General features: G+C 36.8%; 1 protein-coding gene across 3 annotated transcripts in view; it reads right to left on the bottom strand.

The window, feature by feature from the left end:
• Nucleotides 1–23792, bottom strand: part of UHRF2 (ubiquitin like with PHD and ring finger domains 2) — an 84695-nt gene that overhangs the window by 40864 nt on the left and 20039 nt on the right. For all 3 annotated transcript variants that reach the window (XM_068667642.1, XM_068667640.1, XM_068667641.1), the window contains exons 3-4: nt 22279–22541; nt 9094–9312 (exon numbers count right to left, since the gene is read on the bottom strand). In XM_068667642.1, coding sequence (XP_068523743.1) covers nt 9094–9312; nt 22279–22541 — 482 coding nt within the window. The remainder of the gene's footprint in view (nt 1–9093; nt 9313–22278; nt 22542–23792) is intronic.

Below are 23792 nucleotides of genomic sequence, written 5' to 3'. Positions count from 1 at the left end.
TGGAAGCAGGGGTAGCTGACCCAGTGGACTGTAGAGTTGCTGTCCAGCTGTGTAGTGACAGAGCTGGGAAGACCAAGGCCCACTTGATCTTGATTCTGGCTAGCAATGTGAAGGGCAACAAGAAAGGTTTCTAAAAACACTGAGAAAACATGGACTCACAACTAAATGTGACAGGGTCCCTGATGACAAAACAAAACACAAAAGGCAAAGGTACTCAAAGCCTTCTTTGCCTCAGCATTTACTGGAAAGATCAGTCTTCAGATATCCCATGTCCCCAAGACCAGTGGGCCTGTCTCAAGCAAAAAATGACGTAGCCTCCGTAGAGGACACTTAAACAAACTGGACATGTGTTAGTTTGTGGAACCTAGTAGGTACCCATGAACACTGTGGGAGCTACTTTTTGCCTGTACAGGGCCACTCTAGGTCATCTCTGAACAGCCGTGACAACCCAGTCACACTCCTAAGAACTGGAAGAGAACAGATTTCACTCCTACCTTCAAGGAAGAGCAAGAAGGAAGATCTGCTGACAGATCCAGGAAATAATAATTGTTAATTGTTAGCATGCACTTTCAGAAGGAAAATAATGTTTAAGAAGCCTGGTGCTTTTCTGCAATGAGGTGACTTGCTTGGAGGATGACAGGGGAGCAGATATTGTTGACCTCCACGTTAGTATGGCTGACATTGCCTCCCCAGCATCCTCACAGACAAGTTTAAAGTGTAGCTTTGGTAAGTGCACAGTACAGAGGATTAAAAGCTGACTGATTACCTGGGTCCAAAGTATTGTGGGGAATGGCGTAAGTCCCATTGGAAGCAAGCCACTAGGGGTTTACCTCAGAGGCTGATACTGAAGGCAGCTCTGTCTTTTAAGCACTGTCTTCTACCTTCACTAATGAGCTGAATGACAGGAACCATGGGAACCTATTGCATTCTCAGCAAGTTCTCTTTTAACACAAATCCAGGCTGATAAACCAACTGAGTGTGCTGTCTTTCAGACTGACCTGGACAGAGAATTTCATTATGTTCACCCAAGGGAAATAAAAAGGCACTGGTAAGGCCAAAGGCTGAGTATTGTGTCCAGTTCAGGGCTCTGCAGTATATGAAAGTTATGGGCTTACTGGAGCAATTCCAGAAAAGAGTCATGAAGATAATTAAGGAATTGGAGCATCTTTGACATGAGAGCGTTTAGTCTGGAGTAGAGAGGCTTGTGTGTAGAAGACAGTTAATAATACATATACTTATAGGAACAACACAAAGAACAGAGAGCCAGACTTGTCTCACTAGTGTCTACTGGTAGAACAAGAGGTAATGGGCACAAATGAAAGTACATGAAATCCCCTCTGAACATCTATTTAAATTTTGTTTTTTTTAAAGCAGTGATTGCCTAGACAGGTTGTCAAGTCTCTACCCAGATATTCAAAACCCAACTGGACGTAGGCCTGGGTTGATCTCTCTCATTGATCTTGCTCCAGCAGGGGAGTTGGACTAGATCAGTTCACAGAGTCCTTTCTACCTTTAATGAGTCCCCCAAATGTGTACATATATTTTAACACTATTCCTTTTAAGTTTTTATTTTAAGAAGGTTGAACATTATGAAAATTATGAATGTTACTCATCACTTTCCTGGATTACTTTTTTTTTTTTTAAAATGAAGTTTATTCTTCCTCTCTTATTTGAAATTACTTCCCTCACTGAGAATAGAAAATTAAGTTATGAAATGTTCCTAAGAATCACCTCCTAGAAAGCAAATCAAAAGACTCTGTGTTTCCAAGTCTGCATGTTTATTAGAAAAAGTATAATATTACAAGAACTGAAGATGTTTGTTTTTTTTTTTGGTCTGGGAAAACAAACAAAACCCTTGAGATTCAAGTCAGTCCATTCTTCACATCCAAAATATATTTATTTCATTCTAATTATGAAATGGTTATCAAATCGAAGATATTATAACTCTTAATACATCTGTTTGAGGTTTTTTTAAGTAGCTAATGTTTTAACAAATTTTATCCATCTTATCCCTGTCCTTTGTTGCAATTTAGATCCATTTCCTCTAGTCCACCTGACATGTATCACTAGGCTTCCCAAACCATCTCAGCAGCCCTTCAGATCCCCTCAGAGATCTCCTCTAGTTTATCTTTTGGTTTTGTGTGCACAGGTGTCTGAGGTGGTGTATCTAGTATTCTTAATGCAGTCTAATGAGTACTCAATATGGGGGTAAACATCTGTCAACCTTCTGATTCCACTGTTTTTCGTATAGCCCCAATTTTTTTCATATAGGCCAAATACCGTTAGCCTTCATTACAGCAAGGACTCACTGCTTGCTCATCATGTTCACCTTGCTATCTACCAAGACCCACAAATTCTTCTCAGCAAAGCTGCTTCCCAGTCAGTCCGGTTTTAACCTTCATAGCAGCAAGAGGCTCTGCCTTCCCAGGTTTTGGAGGACTCTTCATTTATCCTTGTTGAACTACGTAAGGTTCATTGTTAGCTAATTCTTCCTGCCTGCTCAGGTCCCTCTGACTTGCAGTACTATACTTGAGTGCTTCCACCACTCTGCCGATTTGCTTTCTGTAAACTTGATGGTAGTGCACACCCTTGCCTCTGCCAGGCTGTTGCTGAAGACAAAGTACAGTACAGGTCCCACAACAGACTCTGGTAGTTCTCCCTTTCCAAGTAGTGTATAAACATTAAGCACTACTCTGAGTCTGGTTATTCTTTTTTTTTTTTTTTTTAATCCCATGTAGTTGCCTACCTAACAAGATTACATCATCCTAATCTGGACAGAATATTGTGGGACACATAGTTGAAAGACTTGCTAAAACTAAAGTAAATTATTTGTCCCCCCCTTGGACAAGTGCTACTTGTTTTACTATTGAAGGCAGTGAGGCTCATAAGGTATGATTTGCTTGTGTGTGTGTGGGGGGGGGGGGGCAGGGGGAAATCTGTCCTGGCTCCAAACAATCTTCAAATGGCGAGCACTTCAAAGAGGACCATGCTAGAGTTTTCCCATAGATTCAAGTGAGGTTGACTGGCCTGTAGCTCTATCTTGGCATTCTCAACCTTTGTCCTCCTCCAGTCATAAAGAGCCTCCCCTGATCTCAGTGAGTTTTCAGACTCACTAGAGAACAGTATTACTACAACACCACAGTTCCCTTTGCACCCCTGGATACAACCCATCTGGTTCCACAGACCTAAGACAAACTCTTGCAAGTAATCGTTGACTCAGTCATCATCCATTGCTGGTGGCTCCTCTCCCTGAATGTTCTCACTAGGCAGAGCAGCCAGAGAACTTGTAGGTAGAGACTGAGGCAATTGTTACTGAGTCATCTGTCATATTCACAAACACATACTTCCTTATTTAGCCTTCTACTGCCAGGGCAGTAGTAAAGGCTCTTTGTGTTGCCCTTGAGATCTCTTATAAGTGTCCTTATAAGTATCAACTGTAGATAAGGTTTGGTTCTTTTAACACCATCCTTGTATATTCTGAATTCCTCATTTACAACAGTTTCAGGAATACAACTCAAGTCTGGTCTACTAAATTCCAGTGTCCATTTTCTGCTACTCTTTCATCTGTTACATCAGTATCTTAATAACCACTATTTCATGGTCAGTATAGCCAAAGCTACCATTAAGCATCTCATGCCCAGTAGTTTTCAATAAACAGCACATCCTACTGTGCATCACCCTGCTGGCTCCATCCTGTACCTGTATCAAGAAGTTATCCCTGACACCATCCAGAAATCCTCTGACTGCTTGCACTTTACTGTATTGTCCTGCCAGCAGGTATCAGGAAGTTTTAAGTCCCCCATGAACACTGGTGCCTTGTTACTCAGAGACTTTTAAAGAAGGCTTTGTCCTTTTCATCACCTTGAATGGGTGAATTACCACTACGTCATCCTTTTTGACCCCTCATCCTGACCAACAAGATCTCTCTCACTGTTGCCATCCTGCTGAAGAGTTCCCTGTATCTAAACTTCTTTAGATCACTGCAACCTCATCTCATTTTCCTTGTTGTTCCTGACAAGCTTGCATCCATTTATTTCTCATTCCAGTCACATTAGTTGTCCCATCATATCTCACAGATGCAGAACTAATTGTTCCTGTTTTATTTTTTCCAGGCTGTATACATTTGCATACATGCACTTGATATGAGTATACCTCTTCTATCAGTCCCAAGATCCTCCTTATTCCCACCACCCTATACCCCCTGCTTTCCATGCACATACTAAGCCTCCCCTTAACAAGGGGGTTTATAAGCCTCCCTCATTACCTAAAGCTCTACTCACCAGGATTCAGTCTGTTGGCATAGATGCTCTTATTCCACTTGAGGATGAAAGGCTTTTAGGAACAGATGGGAATCCAAATACGGGACCCACAGTATCAAAAGCCAAATCCCTGTCAACACCAGCTGTGCAGCTAACCAGGTTTTGATCCACAGAATTTGCCTGCTCCTTTCATTTAGGAGGATTTGTCCTCCAAAGCCTTTCCCTTTCACCAGCAGGACTGAGAAGCTCCTACCAACAGCTGTGTTAATTAAAGAACGTCTCTTATTTGGGAGATGACGAGCTGCACTGAAGTCATGAGGAGGAGAGGAAGGAGTGAGATATGAATTCACCCTTTCAGAAGTTTTGTTATCTACAAGAAATATGCCATTTATGTCTGTACAAGGAACTTTCAGGTGAGTTCTTCAGCAATCAGAATTCTTAGAATACCCATCGATACCACATGAAAGCTATTTGGAAAAACAACTTCAAGTAAATCTTCTTAGTATTCCACTTATCAGCATAACAATGTCTTCCAAGATTAACCACCAGCAATCAAAAGACATTACATTAAAACAAACAAAATTTGAAGTTATTTTCTGTAGAGAATTATATCACAATAATATAAAAACATAAGTAAAGTACAAACTATAGACTGAAATTCCAAATCTAAGCAAGAGATGTTTAGTATCAGAGCTACATTACTATGTCATACCTAATGAGGTATGACAACATCAACTATGACATGTTAATTATCACTACACATTGTGAAATGGATAGAGAAATAACAGTAATTTACTTTGTGAGTGTTAAAAACGTTGCAACCGCCAGTAACGTTTTTTGGACTAGCTGTACATAAGACATTTTTTGAAGCATCCAGAACAGAGTGCAAGGCTTGTTTCACTGCTCTGTAATGTGTTTGAATTCTGTATCTCTGCAAAGACTAGAAAAATGATTAGGTATGACTTCAAAACCAGGAATTAAATATAAATGAAAAGTGTTCAAAAATTAGAATTAATTAGAAAGAGTAAAATCTAGAGATAGCATAAAACTTTTCTACAGACATCATACTACATTCCAAGAACAAAAACATGCCAGACATGAGTAAAAGGAGACTAGGCAAAGAAATGATAAATGGATATATCCTACAACAAAACAGAGGCGGTGTTCTACATGGGGAAAATAAACTTTCAATATAGAAGATTAAACAGAAAACCAGGTATTCAAAAAGGAGGTCTACCTCAAAACAAAATTCTTTTTAAGGGGCAGGAGGCCTTGCAGAACACCCCACAGAACTAAAAGAAAATCAATATATAACATTGACATTTCAGAACCCTTTCTATTACCTTCCATTATAGTTACTCATGTAAAGACCTCAAATTAATGAAATATTCACTTGGTAAGAGGTATAAAACCTGCAGAATGAACCATTTTTTTCTGCTATTTTTGTATCATTCTGATGATTTAAACAAAAAGACATCTCTTGGTATTGAGAGAGGTTCTTACTAAATTCCAATTTTCAAGGGCTGAATTCAGAAAAGTAAAAGCTGCTTTTCACAAAACTACAGAACAGCTGAGTTTGGAAGGGACCTCTGGAGATTACACTGCCTGAGCAGGATACACCCTGTAAATCCAATTCAAATTTATTTGGAGGTGCCACATACACAGACCTGTACATAGGACCATGTGTATTCCATGACTGTGTGCTCATAAGCCCATTTGTGGTATGCAAAGCACCAGTTTCCCAAATATTTCTATCGAAGACATCAAGTACGAATTGGACAGGTCTCAGGCATCCTACAGTTACAAATTAAATTTCAGTTCCAATGCAGATACAGGACAGATAAAAATTATTAATATGTGATTAAGTCTTCTGCATAACGATGTCTTTCTCATTTTCAGTCTCACTTCTCTTTGGTAATGTTCTCTAATCCATATCTGTTTCTCAAAACATGAACTAATGATGACAGACTGTAAAGGACACTTCCTTTAGGTTGTGATTAAGACATGAATAAAAGTAACACATAACAAATACGCACATCAACAGATACAGTAAAAACAAATATTCGTGGTATGTTCTACCATAAGTGTTCTATGTTCTGTGTTCTATGTTCTCCAAAGCATTACCACAAAGACAGTCTTGATACTTCCTGTCCTGGTGCCAACAGCTCCATATCTTTTTCAGAAGCCATCAAAAAAAACAGTAAGTCAAATGTTAGACTATTTTCTACAACACTGTTGTTTCAAACAGAGCCTTTTTAACAAAATAGCAGAAAGGGAGGAGACATGGCTGTGACTGTATCTGAATCATCTCCAAGAACTCTGCCTGCCATTACTGTCTTGAGGTTGTTCTTAGGTAGTGTGCAAATAATTCGTCATTAACATATAATCAGTTACTCACTAATACATATCCATAAAACTTTTATGAGAGTACATCTTCATTATATTAGCATTAGTTAAATATTTTAATGAACAACTAATTACAATTTTAGATTAAGAACATTAAAAACAGTAAGACTGACTTTTTATTTTGCAAATTACCATAACGAGAAAGTAAAGTGAGCATGCTCCTCCCAAACTTATCAGTACTAGTATATTTATCTTGTACTTCTACTTTTAAATGAGAAGATATACCGTTAACTGACAGGAATGGTTTAGGTAACACATAACAGAGTATTATTTACCAAATATTCCTTGATATGTTACAGAAATGATAGGACTCATATACCCTTACCTTCTGCAAACTAGTTGGCTGGCTGCATATACAAACTATCAACTTGTAAAAGAAGCCTAAGTTCTTATCTGGGAAGAAAATTCACTGAAATAGGGTTCCATTTGAAAAATGGACTTAAATTCACCACCTACAGTATTTATCAACTGTGACTTCAGCCCCCAAACTCTATCCAGAGGACAGTGGGAGGTCAGTACTACAGGGAACGCCCACAGTACTTGCTCTGTTACCATCTTCAAATTTGAAGCATAACTACCAGCTTATTCAGACTGAAAAAAAGCTATCCTGTAGAGATCCAACCAGCACAAGCAGAATTTTTAGCCATCACTTGAAATGGGTACTTTGTTTTGCCAAAAAATTCCTATTTTACTAAACTGGAAAAATTCTGAAAGAACCCCTACCTACAGACAACACTTTTAAATAACTATCAATAGACATTTGACCTTAATGTAAACTGGTAACTGGATAGTTCTGATTATAGAAGGCCATGAAGTCCTCTTCTGTGATTCACCAAATGTCATACAACTATTAAAGGTATTGCAATGAAAACACTAATCTCTCTATTCTGTCCTCTTAAATCTCTTCTCCCTTGCTAAGTTAATGATTAATAATTCAGTATCTACTCAATTTCTTCTTGTTTCACATTTTTTCCCCACTTTGTCTCAAAACATGTCAAAATGTCCTCTCCGGGGACATAGCCACGGCACCAAGCCTGTCGGAGTTTAAGAAGCCTTTGGACTGTGCTCTTAATCATATGGTCTGAATTTTTGGGTAGACCTGGGGGGTGCCAGGAGTTAGACTTGACCCTTATGGGTCCCTTCTGACCCATATTCTATGATTCTATGTGCCTGCTCTAATTAGCACAAGAAGATAGTAATATACAGAGATTGCCCATAAAACAACTCCTGTTACTCCTGTTACTTTAAAACTAAAAACCATCCACAAAACAATTTTCATCTACTCGTATCATATACCATGCCTTTCTTATTTCCCCAGTACTACATGTGACTATTTTTAAGCAAAATATTGAATTGCACCTTATCATAAATTTGCATTTCTTCCAGTTAACCACATACTGCATCATATCTTCCTACAGATGCAAAGTTTCTCCCTTCTTATAATAAAAATACTCTTAAGTAGTCTACTTCTCTTTAAGAAATATACTCACAGACTAATGATGCTACTCACTGAGTAAATTTGGGGCATGCCATGATTAAACCAATCATTTAATAAGCAAAGTTTCACTTCAGTTCCAGTTGCATTTTAAAATCAGTTTTTGCATGTAAGCCTTCCTTAGAATGTTTCTATCTTCTGCATGGATGAAGGTGGCAGACTGGATCCAATTGCCTTCAGTTCTTTAGTGCCAGTAAAGGGTAATGTTAATGGAATGAGGAAAGCTAGTTGGAGGAGGAAGGTTACAGTGAATTCTTCAAGGAGACTGTTTATAAAGATTGATCATCTTTTAATCTCTAAAAAAGCAATCATACAGCTTACTGGAAGTTATATCATAAAAGTTTCTGCAGAAAACAGTGTACCCAAGAGTCACACATGAATTTTTAAAATCAAACAGGAAACCCAAACAAAGGAAAGATACTCCGTTAAGTTCAGCTACATGAAAATACAAGTAATTCCCACCCCCACAGATCCACATTTTACTTGTCATAAGCTACCAAAATTTTATTCTTTAAAGATCCAGTTAGCCAGTTCAGACTTACTCAGATTGTCAGAGATAACTAACATTCAGTGAGACCTAGAATTTTCCAAACTTTAAAGTTACTGAAAACAGACACTTCAGCTTTGAGTGGAATCAAAATATATAAATAGATGTATAAATAGCTAAAAATATAAATACAAATAAAAACATTCTTATCAGGTAGAATCACATAATACATGAAATCCTGTAGTTATCTTCATCAGTCTTACGAAATGTAGAAATTACAACTCATAGCTAAGTTTGCACATTTTAAAAAACATACACTGGAATTCCATGATTCAGACAGCTGTGGGATTTAAGTATCACATTAATTTTAATCTGGTGATGACTAGTAGACAGAAAGATACTTTATATGAAATGTAAAGATTTTGAGTTGGTCAAACAATTCTTACCCCAGCAGAATTTTAGCATGAACCTCTTTGTTAGTCCTTGAGATTTCTCTCAAAGAGGTAATTTCTGCATCAAACCAAAATCCTCTTTCTTCTGGAGTTTCAACATTGTAGTTAACCATCACCACATCACCCACTTTTAGTTCACTCCACTTCAGAATGGTTCTTGCTCGGGGTCGAAGATTACTGGTGTCCATTTCTACTATGCCATTCTCCGGGTACCTTGAAAAGCAAAGCCAACAACAGTAATCATTATTACTCTTGTAACAGTAAGTTATAAGCCATAGACAACATTTTTCAAAAGTATAATTTTTAAGATGTCTTTGACTTATAAAACACATAGCATTAAAAAAAATCAGACATACTATCCTTCTGAAAATTTTATTTTAATCTAAAGAGTCCAGCTGTTTGATTCATCTCAGATACAGCAGCATCCACGAGCTGTATTACAAAATAAAAAAAAAAAATGTAAGAACTGGTTGTTGGATTTTTTTTCCACATTTGTAATGCAATCAATTTCAAATTTTAGCACAGACATGGCCCAATTTTGCTCTCAGTGAAATCAACTTCTTCCTTAAATCAACAACAAAAAAACAGTAACCATTAAAATAATGTTTTTCAGCATGGCACATTTGTGATTTAGCCCTGTTCTTAAGCATTTGTTACATTTCCACTATATTCATTATATTTTGGACTAATCTTTTTAACAGTTTGACCTTACAAACACAACATATTGAATTCATGTGGTAGATATAGTCCAAATCCATGTTCAATGAACCACAGGTTTAAAAAAAAAGGCTAACTACAAAATCAAATAAGGGAGAAAGAACTCAGACTTCCTCTCAGACAGATGATCAAACAAGTGGAAAATGTTTCTCTCTTTTAATTATGAAAGAAAAACCTGGAAAGGCAAATGTAGGATCAGTCTTTTTGACAACTTCTTTTGAGAAGATGCAGTGAGGAATGCAACAGTATAAGAAATAACAGAAGAGGAAAATGCTTCACTAAAACATAATTAAAAAATGTTGGTTTGTTTTTTCACTGAAGACAGTTTTTTTTTTTTTAAATAAAAAAACACTATAGTATTTTACACATTATTACCCCAAAAATTGTTAGGGTTTATAAGATATGGCATACAGCAGCACTGGAAGAAGGTGACAATCGCAGCACACATACAAAATTAAACAGTAGTAAGTAATATCTGAAGAAATCCAATTCCTTTCCAAGTTCAGATTCATTTACCAGAATTAAGATAGCTGTTAAATATTGCTATCTTAAAAACAAACATGAAATACATAGCAAAAAAAAAAAGACTGAGATATTAGCTTTTTGGTCTAACAACACAGCCTTCTTAGGTCCTGCGTATAAGGTAATTCTTCAGCTACAGTAGTGCTTGTAGAGTTTTCAGATGTGCTGGAAATACAGCACAATACAGACATGAAAACATTGCTAGCAGAAAACACATAGCCTGCTACAAAAAGATTAAGACTCAGATGTTAAACTAAAATAGTGAAGTTCCCTTCTAATACTGCTTGTAAGCAAAGAATCATCCATTACTAAACTTGCCTTAGATGAGGTCACAGTACAAGTCCCAGAGAAAAAGAAAGCAAGTTGAGTGCTTACAGACAAGGGCTATGCAAAGTATTCATTCCTTCAACAAAGATTACTGAGAACAATATAGCTTACATTTCCATCATGTAATGATGATTATTTTAGCAAGAGTACTCATGCTTTATAGTTTTATATGCCTTTATAAAAGAGTACTGTTAAATCATAATGGCAAAATTCTACCCTTGCTAATATAAGTATGGCTCTTGTTACTTTCCAGCATGCCTATCCGTAATGAACAAGACCATTTCAAAGTCTTGGGAAAATTGCATGTTCTAACTACATAAACTAAATGTACTTAGCAGCATGAGGCTCTGGCAAACTACAGTCTGAAGGCTGTCCCTGCCTCCACAATTGAGTGAAACCCCACTGATGCAAATGGATGCATTACACACAAGTTCAATTTTGTACTAAATCTAAATCTGCTAAAACAGAAATGGGCTAGAGAGAAGGCTGTGGACATGCACAGTGGACGTGCAGGATGGGAGGGCCAGACAAGACCTGGTGTTCCATCTCGGAGCCTTTTCTTTGCCCTTTACTGTGCAGATATCTGACGTGCAGCTTACATTTGTTGGAAGACTTATCAGCTTCTTTTGTTTAAAGAAACATGAACCACAGCAGTTCAACATTGGCTTGAGATAAACCAAGGGCCAAGAAGACATCATATCTGTCCTTAACTATTACTTACATTAATTAATGCCTAATTAAAACCTGATTTATCCATAATCAAGTTAAATCCAGAAAGTGTTTCCTTCCCAACATTTTCAAATTCCATTCATCAATATCTGCACAATAGGAATATACAGGGGCAGGTGCTTATGAGAGCCACTATGTTTGAACAGTTTCATATTAACTTTTTTTAAACAATTTTGTTTCCAATTCAAAAGCATGAACTACATAGCCAACACAGGTATTTGTCCTGTAGTTTTCCCTTAAAAGAACCATTCTACAGTGATAGTGTTCATAATTATTGCAATAACTGTAATATAATAAAACAATGCAGAAAGCAACTGTAATGAGGTCACATCCGCTTTATTGAAGGGCCTGAATAATGGCAGAGCATCATAGTTCAACAGGCTACTGAAATCTTAAGACTAAGATTGGGAAACTGGTTAGTTCCAATCATTTTACAATAAAACTCTCCTAAAGTTTGACGAAGGCAGTAAGCATAACGGAGTGAACAAAGAATCAGTTTACTTGAACTCAGAAATGAAAGTGTGCCTTAAGCATCCGGAAACTGAAGAAAGAAAAATTACATATTGTTTATATACACACAAAAATAATCAGGTGAGAAGTTATGTATGAGATCCGTGGTGTTTAAAAATTAGTATACATTAGAAATTCCAAAGTCACTACCCAAAAAATAATCAAAACAAGTGTAACTTGCAACAATTTTGAAAGTTTTTTAGAACAGGAGATTTGATCTGAAAAAAAAAAAGAAATCTCTGAAAAAAAATATGTTGAGTTCTCTTCTTCTTGGGAAGACCTTTGGACAAATAACTTTTAATCATCAAGAATTATTTTTTGCCAAATTCAACTTTGTCTCATCTTTTCAACCCTAAACAACTCAGAATAGAAACCTTCCTACTATATGTCTGAGGAACCTCAAAGATTTTCATTGTTAACAGCGACTCCAACTCTGCTCTGGTGAAAGAACCCAAAGAAAGATTGCTAAGCTTAAGAAACCTCCTGAAGTCTCCTCTTATAGGTTGAAACCTATTGCTCTCCAAAGAAAGAAGAGAAAGGCAGCCTTCCATAAGTGAACTTCACTTGTTGGCTGGTCAGAAACTTAAGCTCACAAACATTCCTTTTTAAGAAAAGACAGTTAATAAACTGTCCAGATTGTCCTTGTCAGAATTCAAATTTCTTTTGCATCAGGTTCCATACACAAACTGTTTTGGTGCTGTGCTTTCACACACTGAAATGCTGATGAATTTTGATAAATGCCAACATATTTAAACATTCATGTTTGTCCATAACTGATACCCCAAACAGAACAGCTGAATCAGCATTTGTCACAAGCCTTTGAGTTAGGCTCAAAAATCACACATTTTCAGCCATACTAAATATGTTAAGCACGGTAATAATAGTCCTCATTACACTAAGTAAAATGAAAAATACTTTCACAGTATACTTGTGACCTCAAATGTATTTAATGTCACAATTTACCTAAGTTTGAAAAAAAACACCACTCACAATAGAAAATGCCACTCACTCCACACTCGTTTTCCAGAAGTTTAACAAATTATTTGTATAAATCACACAACATTAAAACTTAACCTCTTACAAATGCAAGAGTAGTATGTAACTACATCACAAATGGGAACACGGAGATAAACCGAAAGACAATGAACAAACACAGTCTTATAACAAGCCTCAAGAATGAGGTGAAAGACCCTTTCCAGCCAACTATAATAAAGAACTACTGTTAGACATAAGTGTTTAGTGAAGGTGTTTTCTTATTTATTGCATTACTTATAAAACCCTGTGATAACTCTCCATAGAAAACAAAGCAGCTTCACAGTAGTGTTCTGATTAGACTAGTGTAAGTTCGGTACAGTTGAAATGATGATTTGACACAATTCAACCTTCAAACAATTATAGACATTTTCTTGTTTTTACGTATTTTTCATTAAACTTAGCACCTAACATTTAAAAAGGCAGACACTGTTAACAGGAAGTATTATTGTAACGGTTCAATGAATACTGCCCATAAGAAGTCTCATGTTCACTGTCAAGCCGCACTTCCTTGTAATTTAGATTTTCCCTGTAATAATTTTAACTGTAAACACTAATAGTAGCATAGCATGATTTATCTATGATTTCCTAACTTTGTATATGGTTTCCATAGCAGAGAACTATCACTGTAATAAAAATCCCAGCATTTCTTGGTCAGTATCTGTTTGTTCCTAAAACACTGCCCTACTGAGAAACATTAGCTCTACATCAGAATATGCACAAGTCTTTCAGTCTACCAAGAACTTACTTTCAACACAATATTAAGTATTCTATTTGAAGTATGAATAGAATGAAACAAAAGGCATCTGAGAAATACACTGCGTGCAAGGGGAGGTATGGAGGCATTCTGTCATTCCTCCACAGAAAACAAAGCAGACTTCTGTTTGTGGCACGTGCATTAAACCCGCTCAAAGCAGTGCTTCCCTCCCTTGCTCCACCCTTACCAAGCAGCCACCAGATGAATTTATGCAAACAGATCAGTTAGATCTACAGAACTGTTCACTTTGGTTTTTTTTAAATGTATCAGGAAGCAAGAACACTGCAGCCATACAGTTACCAAATTCAGCACAACTGAACATATGTGTACATAGCTGGAAAATAAGGTATGAGGAATAAGAAGTTAGCATCTCTAATAGCAGTGGCCTTGATTGATGTCTGAATCCAATAATCAAGTATCGACAAATTGTAGGGTAGAAACCCATTATATTAAATCCCTGCCTACTACCTTTATTTGCACATTTCACATTAAAGAAATCTAAAATATATCTGTTAGGCAAGTCTCAACTTCAAACCATTTCTTGAAGAAGAAATGGAAATGTGTTCTCTTGATGATCTCTTCAGCTAAGGAGACACTTTCCAGGAAAAAGGGTTGTGGTTTTCCTTAAGAAGGCAGTACTTAAATAAAGAAGCACATCACTTCTTAGGCTTACCTTCTCATTTTCTCAAAATATCCTGTGCTCTCCAAAAAATCCGAAGTCATTATTTTGAGAATTAAAGTTTAAGCAGCCATAGTTTACACGTCTCAACCTGTCTTGTATGTTGCTTATACAGCATACAGAATGACTAGAATTCCTGACCTTTATGATAATAAATCACTATCTTGTTTTTCTTAACTTATCTATGCACATGCTTTTGACATGATTCTGAAGAGGTTATGGGTAGTCTGGACTACAAAAGACAAACGAAACTTGCCTGATAAAGGGCAAGACAGTTTTGATAAGGATAATGACTGCAGCAAACCAGAACTTTCAGCGTGCTAGCCTATCACAATCTTTCAAATAAAATGGCTTATACCTTTATCTCATCTTCTCCCTTTATAAAAAGGATGATCACTAACACCTTTGGCCTTCATTGGGAACTGTTACTTCTTACAGCATTTTCCATGACAACTTAATGTCTGCAACCCTGATTAGTTCTGAACTAATAAAACAGACACAAAATAAAAAGGCTTAAAATAAGAAATAAAGCTTAATTCCCCTTGTACTTGAAAGACATTCTCCCCTTGCACTTAACTTTTCAAAGTTCTTTTAACACAGAAAACATTAATTCCTGTTATTATTTTACTTGGGCAGGTTGAGATGTATGGAATAAAACAGTTAAAATATTTCCAGTAGGACTACCCCCACCTTTTTTTCATTCTCAACTGTTTTTTCATTTTAGACCATTTCCCAAACTTCCAAATTAGAAAACGCAGGTTTGTATTTTTACATCCATTTCAGCCACCATGACATACCTATGCTCGTAACATGACTCAAACACTTCATACATAAGCTTATAATTGTTAAGACAATCTTAGCAGAAACAAGAGTTAAAACATCTTAGTATTGACTTGGCAGGTCAAGGCATTTTAGTTGTACTTAACTACAAGCCTTCCACCTCAAAATGGAAGCTACTACTGACAGACTGATACAACTGTAAAAGTTCAATTTACATTTAGCAGCACCAGAGTCCAACAGGTGTCCTAGATCACTGAGATCAGTCCCTTTTTATTACATGCTACCCCATATACTAACCTTTCCCTGGACTCCATTTATGATCTGAGTGTCTAAAATTACTGGTATTTTCCACAGTTCATTTTTATGACATTTTACACAGTTTATGGAAGACGAACAGCCTCATAAGGGACAAGTACTGACTAAAGCTTATTTATAAATATGTAGTAACACATTCCTGTGTGCCATATATGCCTTTACCTTCAAAGCAGGCTATAATCTCCTTAGGGTGTAATGAATATTTTTTTAAGTAGTTCTACAAAGCCATTGAATTCATTTTTCAGAACTACGGGACCTAATTAGTAATACTATTTAATAAAAGTAGATAGCATGTTAACACAAACTGTTTGTTTAGATACAAAAATATCAACAACTTAAGGACAGAACCCATAAGAACAGAGGTCTTCCTAGAAACTGAGGAATATGCTGTTACTAATTCTTCATGCAGAAGAATAAAATGAGGGTATTGCCCAGTAGCTTTGTTTCTTAGAAATATATTTCTCACTCTGTAAACAAAATAGCTACCAAGCATGTCTATAATAGGCACAGATTTGCATATATTTTCCTCTTCCCAGTCTTTTGCCTTTATGATTCCAGGAGCATGTGTGAACACACCACTAGTGCAAGCTACATAGCAGAGCTCACTACAGGAAACTGCAGGTGTCAGCACACCCAGAGGGCAACCAAGGGTGTCACCCTAGCAGAGCTGCATTCATGATGATGGCTACTTTGTCAGTCTATCTGCAATAAAATTCACTACAGTTCATTGTTTTGGCTGCTAAAAACTGCTGTTCGTTCTACTCAGCTTCAAAACCCCCAACAGCATACAGGCTCCAGAATAGATGAATAATGGACCTGCACTTGGAAAACTTACCTCAGAGAAGCCAGCTGCTCTTCAGTAACGCTAACTACCTGCACCTCTGTCTACATGCACAGCCAGCAAATCTCCATATTCAGTTTACACAGAGTGGATTTCTGAGTTTTGTTAATGTAGGATCACATACAAAGACAGCCTAGTTCGTACACAGACATAATAGCCACTACTCACAACATCAAGTTGCACAGATGTCAAGAATGAAGGCATTCTTTAAATGATGCCAAAATTCAAAGTATATTGCAACTTTAACTCTGCCTTATTTGTCTTGCGGCAGATTTTCAAACTGCCAGCATCCATTGCGACTATTCCTGGGGTTGCTGTAACCTTTTATCTTTTAGCTAATGATACAAATAGCTACAGGTCCTAGAAGAAACCTGATTTAAAAAAAAAAGTGGAAACCCAAATGCAAGCTGTCATTCTTGCTGTAGAGAGGCTCTGAAGGTTAACACCAGCTATCATCTTTCTACTCCATTAATGATAAGGATCCCTCAGAGATTGCAGCATTCTCTCTAGACCCTAAAGAAACATTTAGTGTAGTAAAGTGCAGTGAGAAGAGTCTGAGAAAACTGTGGAAAGACAGTGTAAAGTGACAGCAAGGACTGGCTAACATGAATAAGTTTACCCTCAAAAATCCATCATACAAACAAAGCTATGAACAAAAGAACTTCTCTTTGGAGAGGAACACTGTTGGATAAGAATAACCCTGATATACTTACCCACTTCAGTTCGTGTTAAAATCTTCCTGTTACCAACAAAAAAATTGCGCACTAAAGTCTATTTTCACAAAACAAAACCTTTAAGAACTGGAAAAATAAAATCTACTTTTTATGAATCTACAGCTGGAAGTACTATAAATTCTGTGTACGCTGATCCAGGAATTTGATAAAAGCTTTAGGAATCCTCAGAAACAGTAACTGCCATCTGGCTACCTAAGTTGCCTTAACCAGACTGGGCACGCAACTCACTGCTAGAGCATTCTGCTTCACAATGCTTTTCAGACAGGCTCTTTACAGCACGTGAGACAAGACGTCCATGGAAATTCTACTGGATCATAAAAGTATCCAACACACATGCCAGACAGATCAGATGCAGACTATACTGCAGTTTCTTGGGCTGAGAAGCACAGAAGCTTCAGACTACCTCCAGTTCTCAAGTAACTCAGAGGAGAGTCCTTTGAGAACTCCTCTGAGTTCTTTGAGGACATCATTCCACAGTATTGAACATGCTAACAATTCATCCCGTTTGCTAAACTACCTAGTGCCCTAAAATAACTAATCACAAACAGCACACTTAATGATCCATAATGCAGATATTAGTGCAAGTTATAACTTAAACCTCTGACTGATGTAAAACCTGAGAAAGTTATCATCCAAACATGTGAGAACCATCTCCCTGACAGTAAGTAGACCAACCAGTGCTGCACAAGCAATAAATATGAAGTGGAGCAAGTTGAAGAGGAAAGTTTTCACACGACAGCAATGTAAGATGTCTTTATTGTGCCACACTAAGCAACTGAGTGTCCTGTTCTTTATACAGGGTTTCTTAAGCAGGCAAAGAAACTATGGTGGAGACTAGGTGGAGACTACAGTTCTCAGTTATCTTCAGGATCCAACCTTATGCTGGATTCCTCATGAGTCCTTTCAAATAAGGATTCAGATTTCTTCTGTTCAGAACAGGTTCCCATCTTCATCTGTACTTGAAGACAGTTGCTTGGGGCAGAAGAATGAAATGGAGGATAGTGTATGAAAATTGATAGCACACCTTGACCTTAGAAGTCTTTAATGGCTGTTTGTGATAGTGACACAAAAGTAAAACAGAAATAACAATGAATAAAAAGGCAGGAGGGGAAAAAGAGAACGTTGGTAGAAATAGGAACACCTGTAAGCAACACTACATCCCGGTAAAATGTTGCATTCAGAAACTGACTGCAGAAGATGGACCATCAGTTAACAGCACTATTGCCACAGCTGCATGCCAAGAAAGTTGGTAACAAAGGAAGGCAGACTCAAGTTCAATGTTGATGAACGCTCTTTACCTCACTGGTGAAAACAGTGCTCTTAAAGCATGGCGTACCTTTTAAATCTCTCACAATAAATAAGAATACGTAATACATCAGTAGCACTCACAGCTGGGAAACCTGTTTCGCCATAAGACAGTTGTCCTTTTGAAAGTTACCCCAAGCCCTTATCCAGAACAGGTATTTTCTCTTCATTGCAGTCTATTTATTTTCCTAGAAAAGTTTTCTACTGTTTTCCCCCTCACATTCACTCTTATTAAGAAGGAAATGGAATGAAGAAAGGAACAAATGAAAACCTTTCCCTCAAGAGGAGGTATATTCTTGTGAAATTGTTTAAGCCAGAAGATTAAAAGAAATAGGTTTTAGCAAACCTGGAACTGAGAAGTCCTACACAGGACTCATGATACATAAATCTAGCAGTACCAGCTAAGATCAGCTTTCTCACTTAAGGAAGGCACAAGTCCTGCTTCAGCCTTTAAGAAAAGCTGTTCTCAGGAGTGACCTAAAAGTTACCTTGTTGAAAAAGAATTAACGACTGGTTGGATTCTTCACTTGATAGGACTGCCAAGTACCTCTGGCTAGAAGATCAAAGACAGAAGTAACCTCAAATCTGTTAAGATCTAAAAATCTAACTTCTTCAAGGATCAAGCGTGGAATATACTGGCAGCCAATACAGATGCAGACTTCCTGATGCACAGGACTACGTAGAATTAATGGCTAAGGCAGCATTAACCCTTACTGAAAGGGGTAGAAAGAGTAAACACATCACAATTTCCTGGCATATTTAGGTGTTTATTGTAAAAAAAAAAATCTTATTTTTGTTCTTTCACATTTTTCTCACTGCTCTCAAGAACTCGAAAGTGTGCTTCAATACAATTTACTACAGTGATTTAGACTAAGCATGAACTTTCCTGACAGGCACAGTTCAAGAGCGAATGATTGAGGTGAAGCTTCACTTTTGAATAAAGTTCTCAGCTACAGAGTTCTTCGATAGATATGTCAAACAATGCATTAAGTCAGTCCTAACCCTCTGAATAGTGTGAATACTAATGACACAGCCAAGGGAAGAAAGGAAAAAACAGTTGCAGGCCTCCATCCATGTTAAAACATGTGGGATCTGTGTGTTTCAGAGAGAGCAAGGTGAGCCTCGTCTGCACAAGAGGACTTTGCTACAAGAGCTGTGCACATAGTAACAGAAAGCCTTGTCCTGATGGGGTTGCACACACTTCCAGCATCTTTCTTACACAAGCATTGCTATAAGCATTACAGGTTCAAAAAAAAAAAAAGAAAAAACACCAAAGGATAATGTTTGAGGTGTTTGGTTTTTTTTCTTTTCAGATTAAATCTGCCACAACACATGGCATAGTAAAGTGTATTTGCTGTTTATCACCATAAGGTCTCACTTCAGAGTCAAGGAACTGCAGTAGACCGATTTAATGCTCTACAGCTGATCTGTCCCACAGCTACAGCCTCCTTTTTGGTGAAATTGTCTTCCAAATTGGAAGGATAAAACGAGCATAGAACAAGACTCAAACATCAGCAGAGAAATGTTAAGAAACTGACAACACATCTCCACCTGTGACATATAGTCCTCCAATGTATTCAAGTAATTTTTATGACTTTACAGACCCAAGGCTTATGCTTTCCCCTTCCCAGACATTTTTATTCTGTTTCAGATGAATGCAAGTGCTTTCACCTCTTGCAGGAGTATAAATATTGTGGGCAAGGCATAGTTGAAATTACCCCACCTAAGAGAATCATTTTCTTCAGGAGATAAAAGGGAAGATGTCTTTATTTGCAGTGGTGTATTTTGAAGAAGCTCAGAAAATGCCAAGTTAAGCAGCAAAATGCACAGCCTGAACCTAAAAAACAAAACATCCAGAAACAGGTAGCTGTGCAGAAGAATAAATGAGTAATAAAGTATGAGCCTCAAAGAATACAAGAAGTTAAATTATATCAGACAAGCTCTGAAGCACAGAGGAACTGTGTGGTAAAGCACATTATGCTCTCCCTTTTTATCCATAAGGAACATACTGGCAGCAGAATAGTTGCGTACAGACAGAGGTAAACACTAATGGATGCAAATAAAGTGCTGCGATTGCCCTAATATCTGCCATTTGAATATTCATGTTAATTACCACTAAAAGAAGCGAGACCTTTTAATATTTTTAACCAAATGTCAGTAACGTTCATGTTAAACCAAATAACCCATAAAAGCTCAAGTTCTGCTTTCCAGAAAGTCTTCCAATAGTTACTTTTTCTGCACATTCCAACAGCCAGCATCTGCAACCGAAACATTCAGTATCTTAGACTGAACAAGTACATACCTGTGCCTTTAATCACTATCTTGCAACATTATGCTCCTATACCTTATCCAATTTTGTTGGCAATGAACATCAAACTGCTATGCATAATCTTACAGTAAGACCAAGAAGATTACTGTCTCCACCTGCTCAAAGTGAGCAACTAGATCCTGAAGCACACACAAATGAAGGTAAATTTTCTTTTTCTTTAGTATACCAGATTTTAGTACAGAAAATCTGGTGTGTTGTGCAACATTTTCTATTTTAGCAATTGGGGGAAAAAAATAGGCCATATACAAAAGAGGAACAGAATTTCACTGCAGCAGTTACAAAAGTTTCTAAAGAAATTTTTGCTCATGGCTCACTTACATACATCCGCAGTGCTGGAAATTAGGTAATCTTGAAGCCAATCTTTAACCACAATGCACACATAATTACCCTAGAAAGTGTTCTGATTTTGATTGTATCAGTTGAGCAAGTTATTTCCATGTACGTCTTGTAATATTTGATACCTAATAAAGTATTTAAATTTTTAAAAGATTGAAAATCTTAAGAAAAATTCAATTTTTAAGGCTTTCATCTTTGTGATTATTTAACATTTTAACTTACACAGTTGCAGATGCAATTTTGTATCTGAAATCAAGTCGAAAAAGCACACTGAGTTGTAACAGCAGCAGCAAAATGTTCTCTATTCAAGTCTGTATTTTTATTTTTCTAGCAAAACTACATTTAGTTACACTTTAACTGAACTTGAAACTGCTGCTCTGAAAGTGTATTGTGGAAATCTTTATTTAATTAATACTGAATACACCTTGCCCTCCATTTCCTTAAGCTTGGATTGCACAAACTACAGTATTTCTACTATTCTCAGTAGCTCTACTACTCTCAGTAGCAAAAATTAAGAAACTCCCTAGAATCTATTTAGGTGCTTAGCTCAATGCTTCAGCAAATGCTGATTAAAACAATTTAAAAAAAACTCCCAAGTGAATGAAATTGTGCAAAACTTCTTCAAAAGAAATTATTTTCTATTTAGTGTGCAGTATGAGGGGCAATGCCTGCCCACACACTGATGGCTCCAACACTTGTTTTTATGAAAAAACAAAAAACCCACAACCCTCCCTTAGTGCCCTCATTCCAATTCAGAACCAATTTCATGCCTTGAGTCACAAGTTTTCTAAAACCTTTGTCAGCAATGCAGACCTGCAATTTTGTGCATAACTGTTCCAGTTAGAACAAAATTAATCCAAATTGTGTACCAAAATTTGCTCTCATGAGCCTTCTCCAGTTCCAATGAGAGGAGCTGAATATACACAGGGAATAGATAAATAAAACAGTACTTTACTTGGAAAAACCCGGAGTGAAAATTCATTTATATATATATAGTTTCTTCTTCTCATATAATTAAGGATGGATTTAAAATTTTAAAGACAAATTAACTAATACTTGACAAGTACTTATGCATGGAAAAAAATACCATTACTCCCATGTATTCACTATAGCCACTGAAAAGTGTTTAAACATTTTAATAATTTTTTTCTTGGTTGCAATATTGAACTTGCTTTCTTTGATTCCAAGCTTCTTCAAGAAATTCTTGGTTTATACAAACCAAATAACAATATGTGATGTCCTCAAAATAGTATCAGGAGCACTTACTCATCGTACTTGATATGATAAATAGCTTCTTCATCAGTGTCCATACAGTCTGAATAAGATGTGGATGGGGTACTGTCCAAATTATTTGCATTCTCTCTAGAATGATCTTGACTTAAGCTTCCATTAGTCCTTTTGTGAGTATTACCACTCTTTCCTTGAGCTTTACCATTCTTATGTCCCTTTGTTGCTCGGGTAACATTTTCTATGTGAGCTTCAAACCAAGCTCCAATGCTGACATCACGGGCATCCACCAATTCATTTATCTAGAAGAAAAATTCAATAATGAGTTTATGCATGTTTTCTATAATCTTAATTAAGAATAAATAAGACAGTTACTATACAACTGCTTAAATCTGTTAACAGTAAAAATTTAACACCAGTAACTCATTGACATTGAGCAAGTTCAAGTAACATACAGTCATCATTAACACTCTGCATGTTCAGTATTTTATTCTTGCCTCACTAAAGTTTAGTATTAGGAAGAATCACAGAACTGTTCAGGATGGAAGGGACCTCCAGCAATGACCTGTTCCAGCCCTCTGCTCAAGGCAGTCAGCTATGGCAGGTTGCACAGGTCCATGTGCAGGTGGGTTTTGAAAATCTCAAAGGAGAGACACTGCAACTTCCATCCAAGACCAGACAGAATCTTCAACATCAGGCCAGCAAGCAACACATTAATTTTCTGTTATATCAGAACGGCTTTTTAATTACACACAAAATGTGTCAGATAGCTAGTAAAAAAAATACTTAGCTTTCAAAAATGAACACCATGTTTACTAGCTATATGAAATAAACCTATACGTGATTTTAGAAAAAGAGACCAAGTGATTTTTTAAGCCTGAAAGTTAGCTTTCTCTTTTTTGTTGTCATTTGCTCTTGCTTCACACGTTGTTTTTTTTTGACTAAAAGAAGTATACACTTATATGCAGTACTACACCATTAAAATACTAGCTTACAGCCATGGGATTTTAAAACTTTCCTCTGCCTCCAAGCTGGAATTATTAATTAACCTTTTGTAATTCTGCCATACAGCATTTTTTACCCCTCAGGACTTGAGAGGAAAGAGGGAGGAAACAAGTCTAACAAGGATGCAACCACAGTCAACCAAAATCCTATAGCTGCAAGCAACAGAACTATCTCCAAACATATCTCAGAATAATAGTGGCATTAAGCAACCAAAATACTTTATTATTCTAGAGCATGTTTTATTTTCACAAGTCATCAGCTAATTAATCGGATGTTTCTTTAATAATTCTGAGAACACCAGGAAAAAGGTTATTTAAAGAACGTTTCATCCACAGTATAACAACTATAAAAAAAATCATGACAACATAAGTTCTGCACAGCCATGCCATAGAAAACATCTGCAATAAACGATTACGATATAGATGTGGCTTAAACTGCAGCCTTTGTCAAGTATTAGTAGCAGGGACATACTTAGCAACTCCAAAGGCTAGCTTCTATTAACCAAGCAACCATAATACATCTTGGCAGGGACAAGATCAAAAAAAAAA

The sequence above is a fragment of the Anas acuta genome, chromosome Z, assembly GCF_963932015.1.
Source record: "Anas acuta chromosome Z, bAnaAcu1.1, whole genome shotgun sequence".
Lineage (NCBI taxonomy): Eukaryota > Metazoa > Chordata > Aves > Anseriformes > Anatidae > Anas > Anas acuta.
The sequence above is the reverse complement of the archived record's forward strand: the minus strand, read 5'-3'. Positions and strand labels throughout refer to the sequence as shown.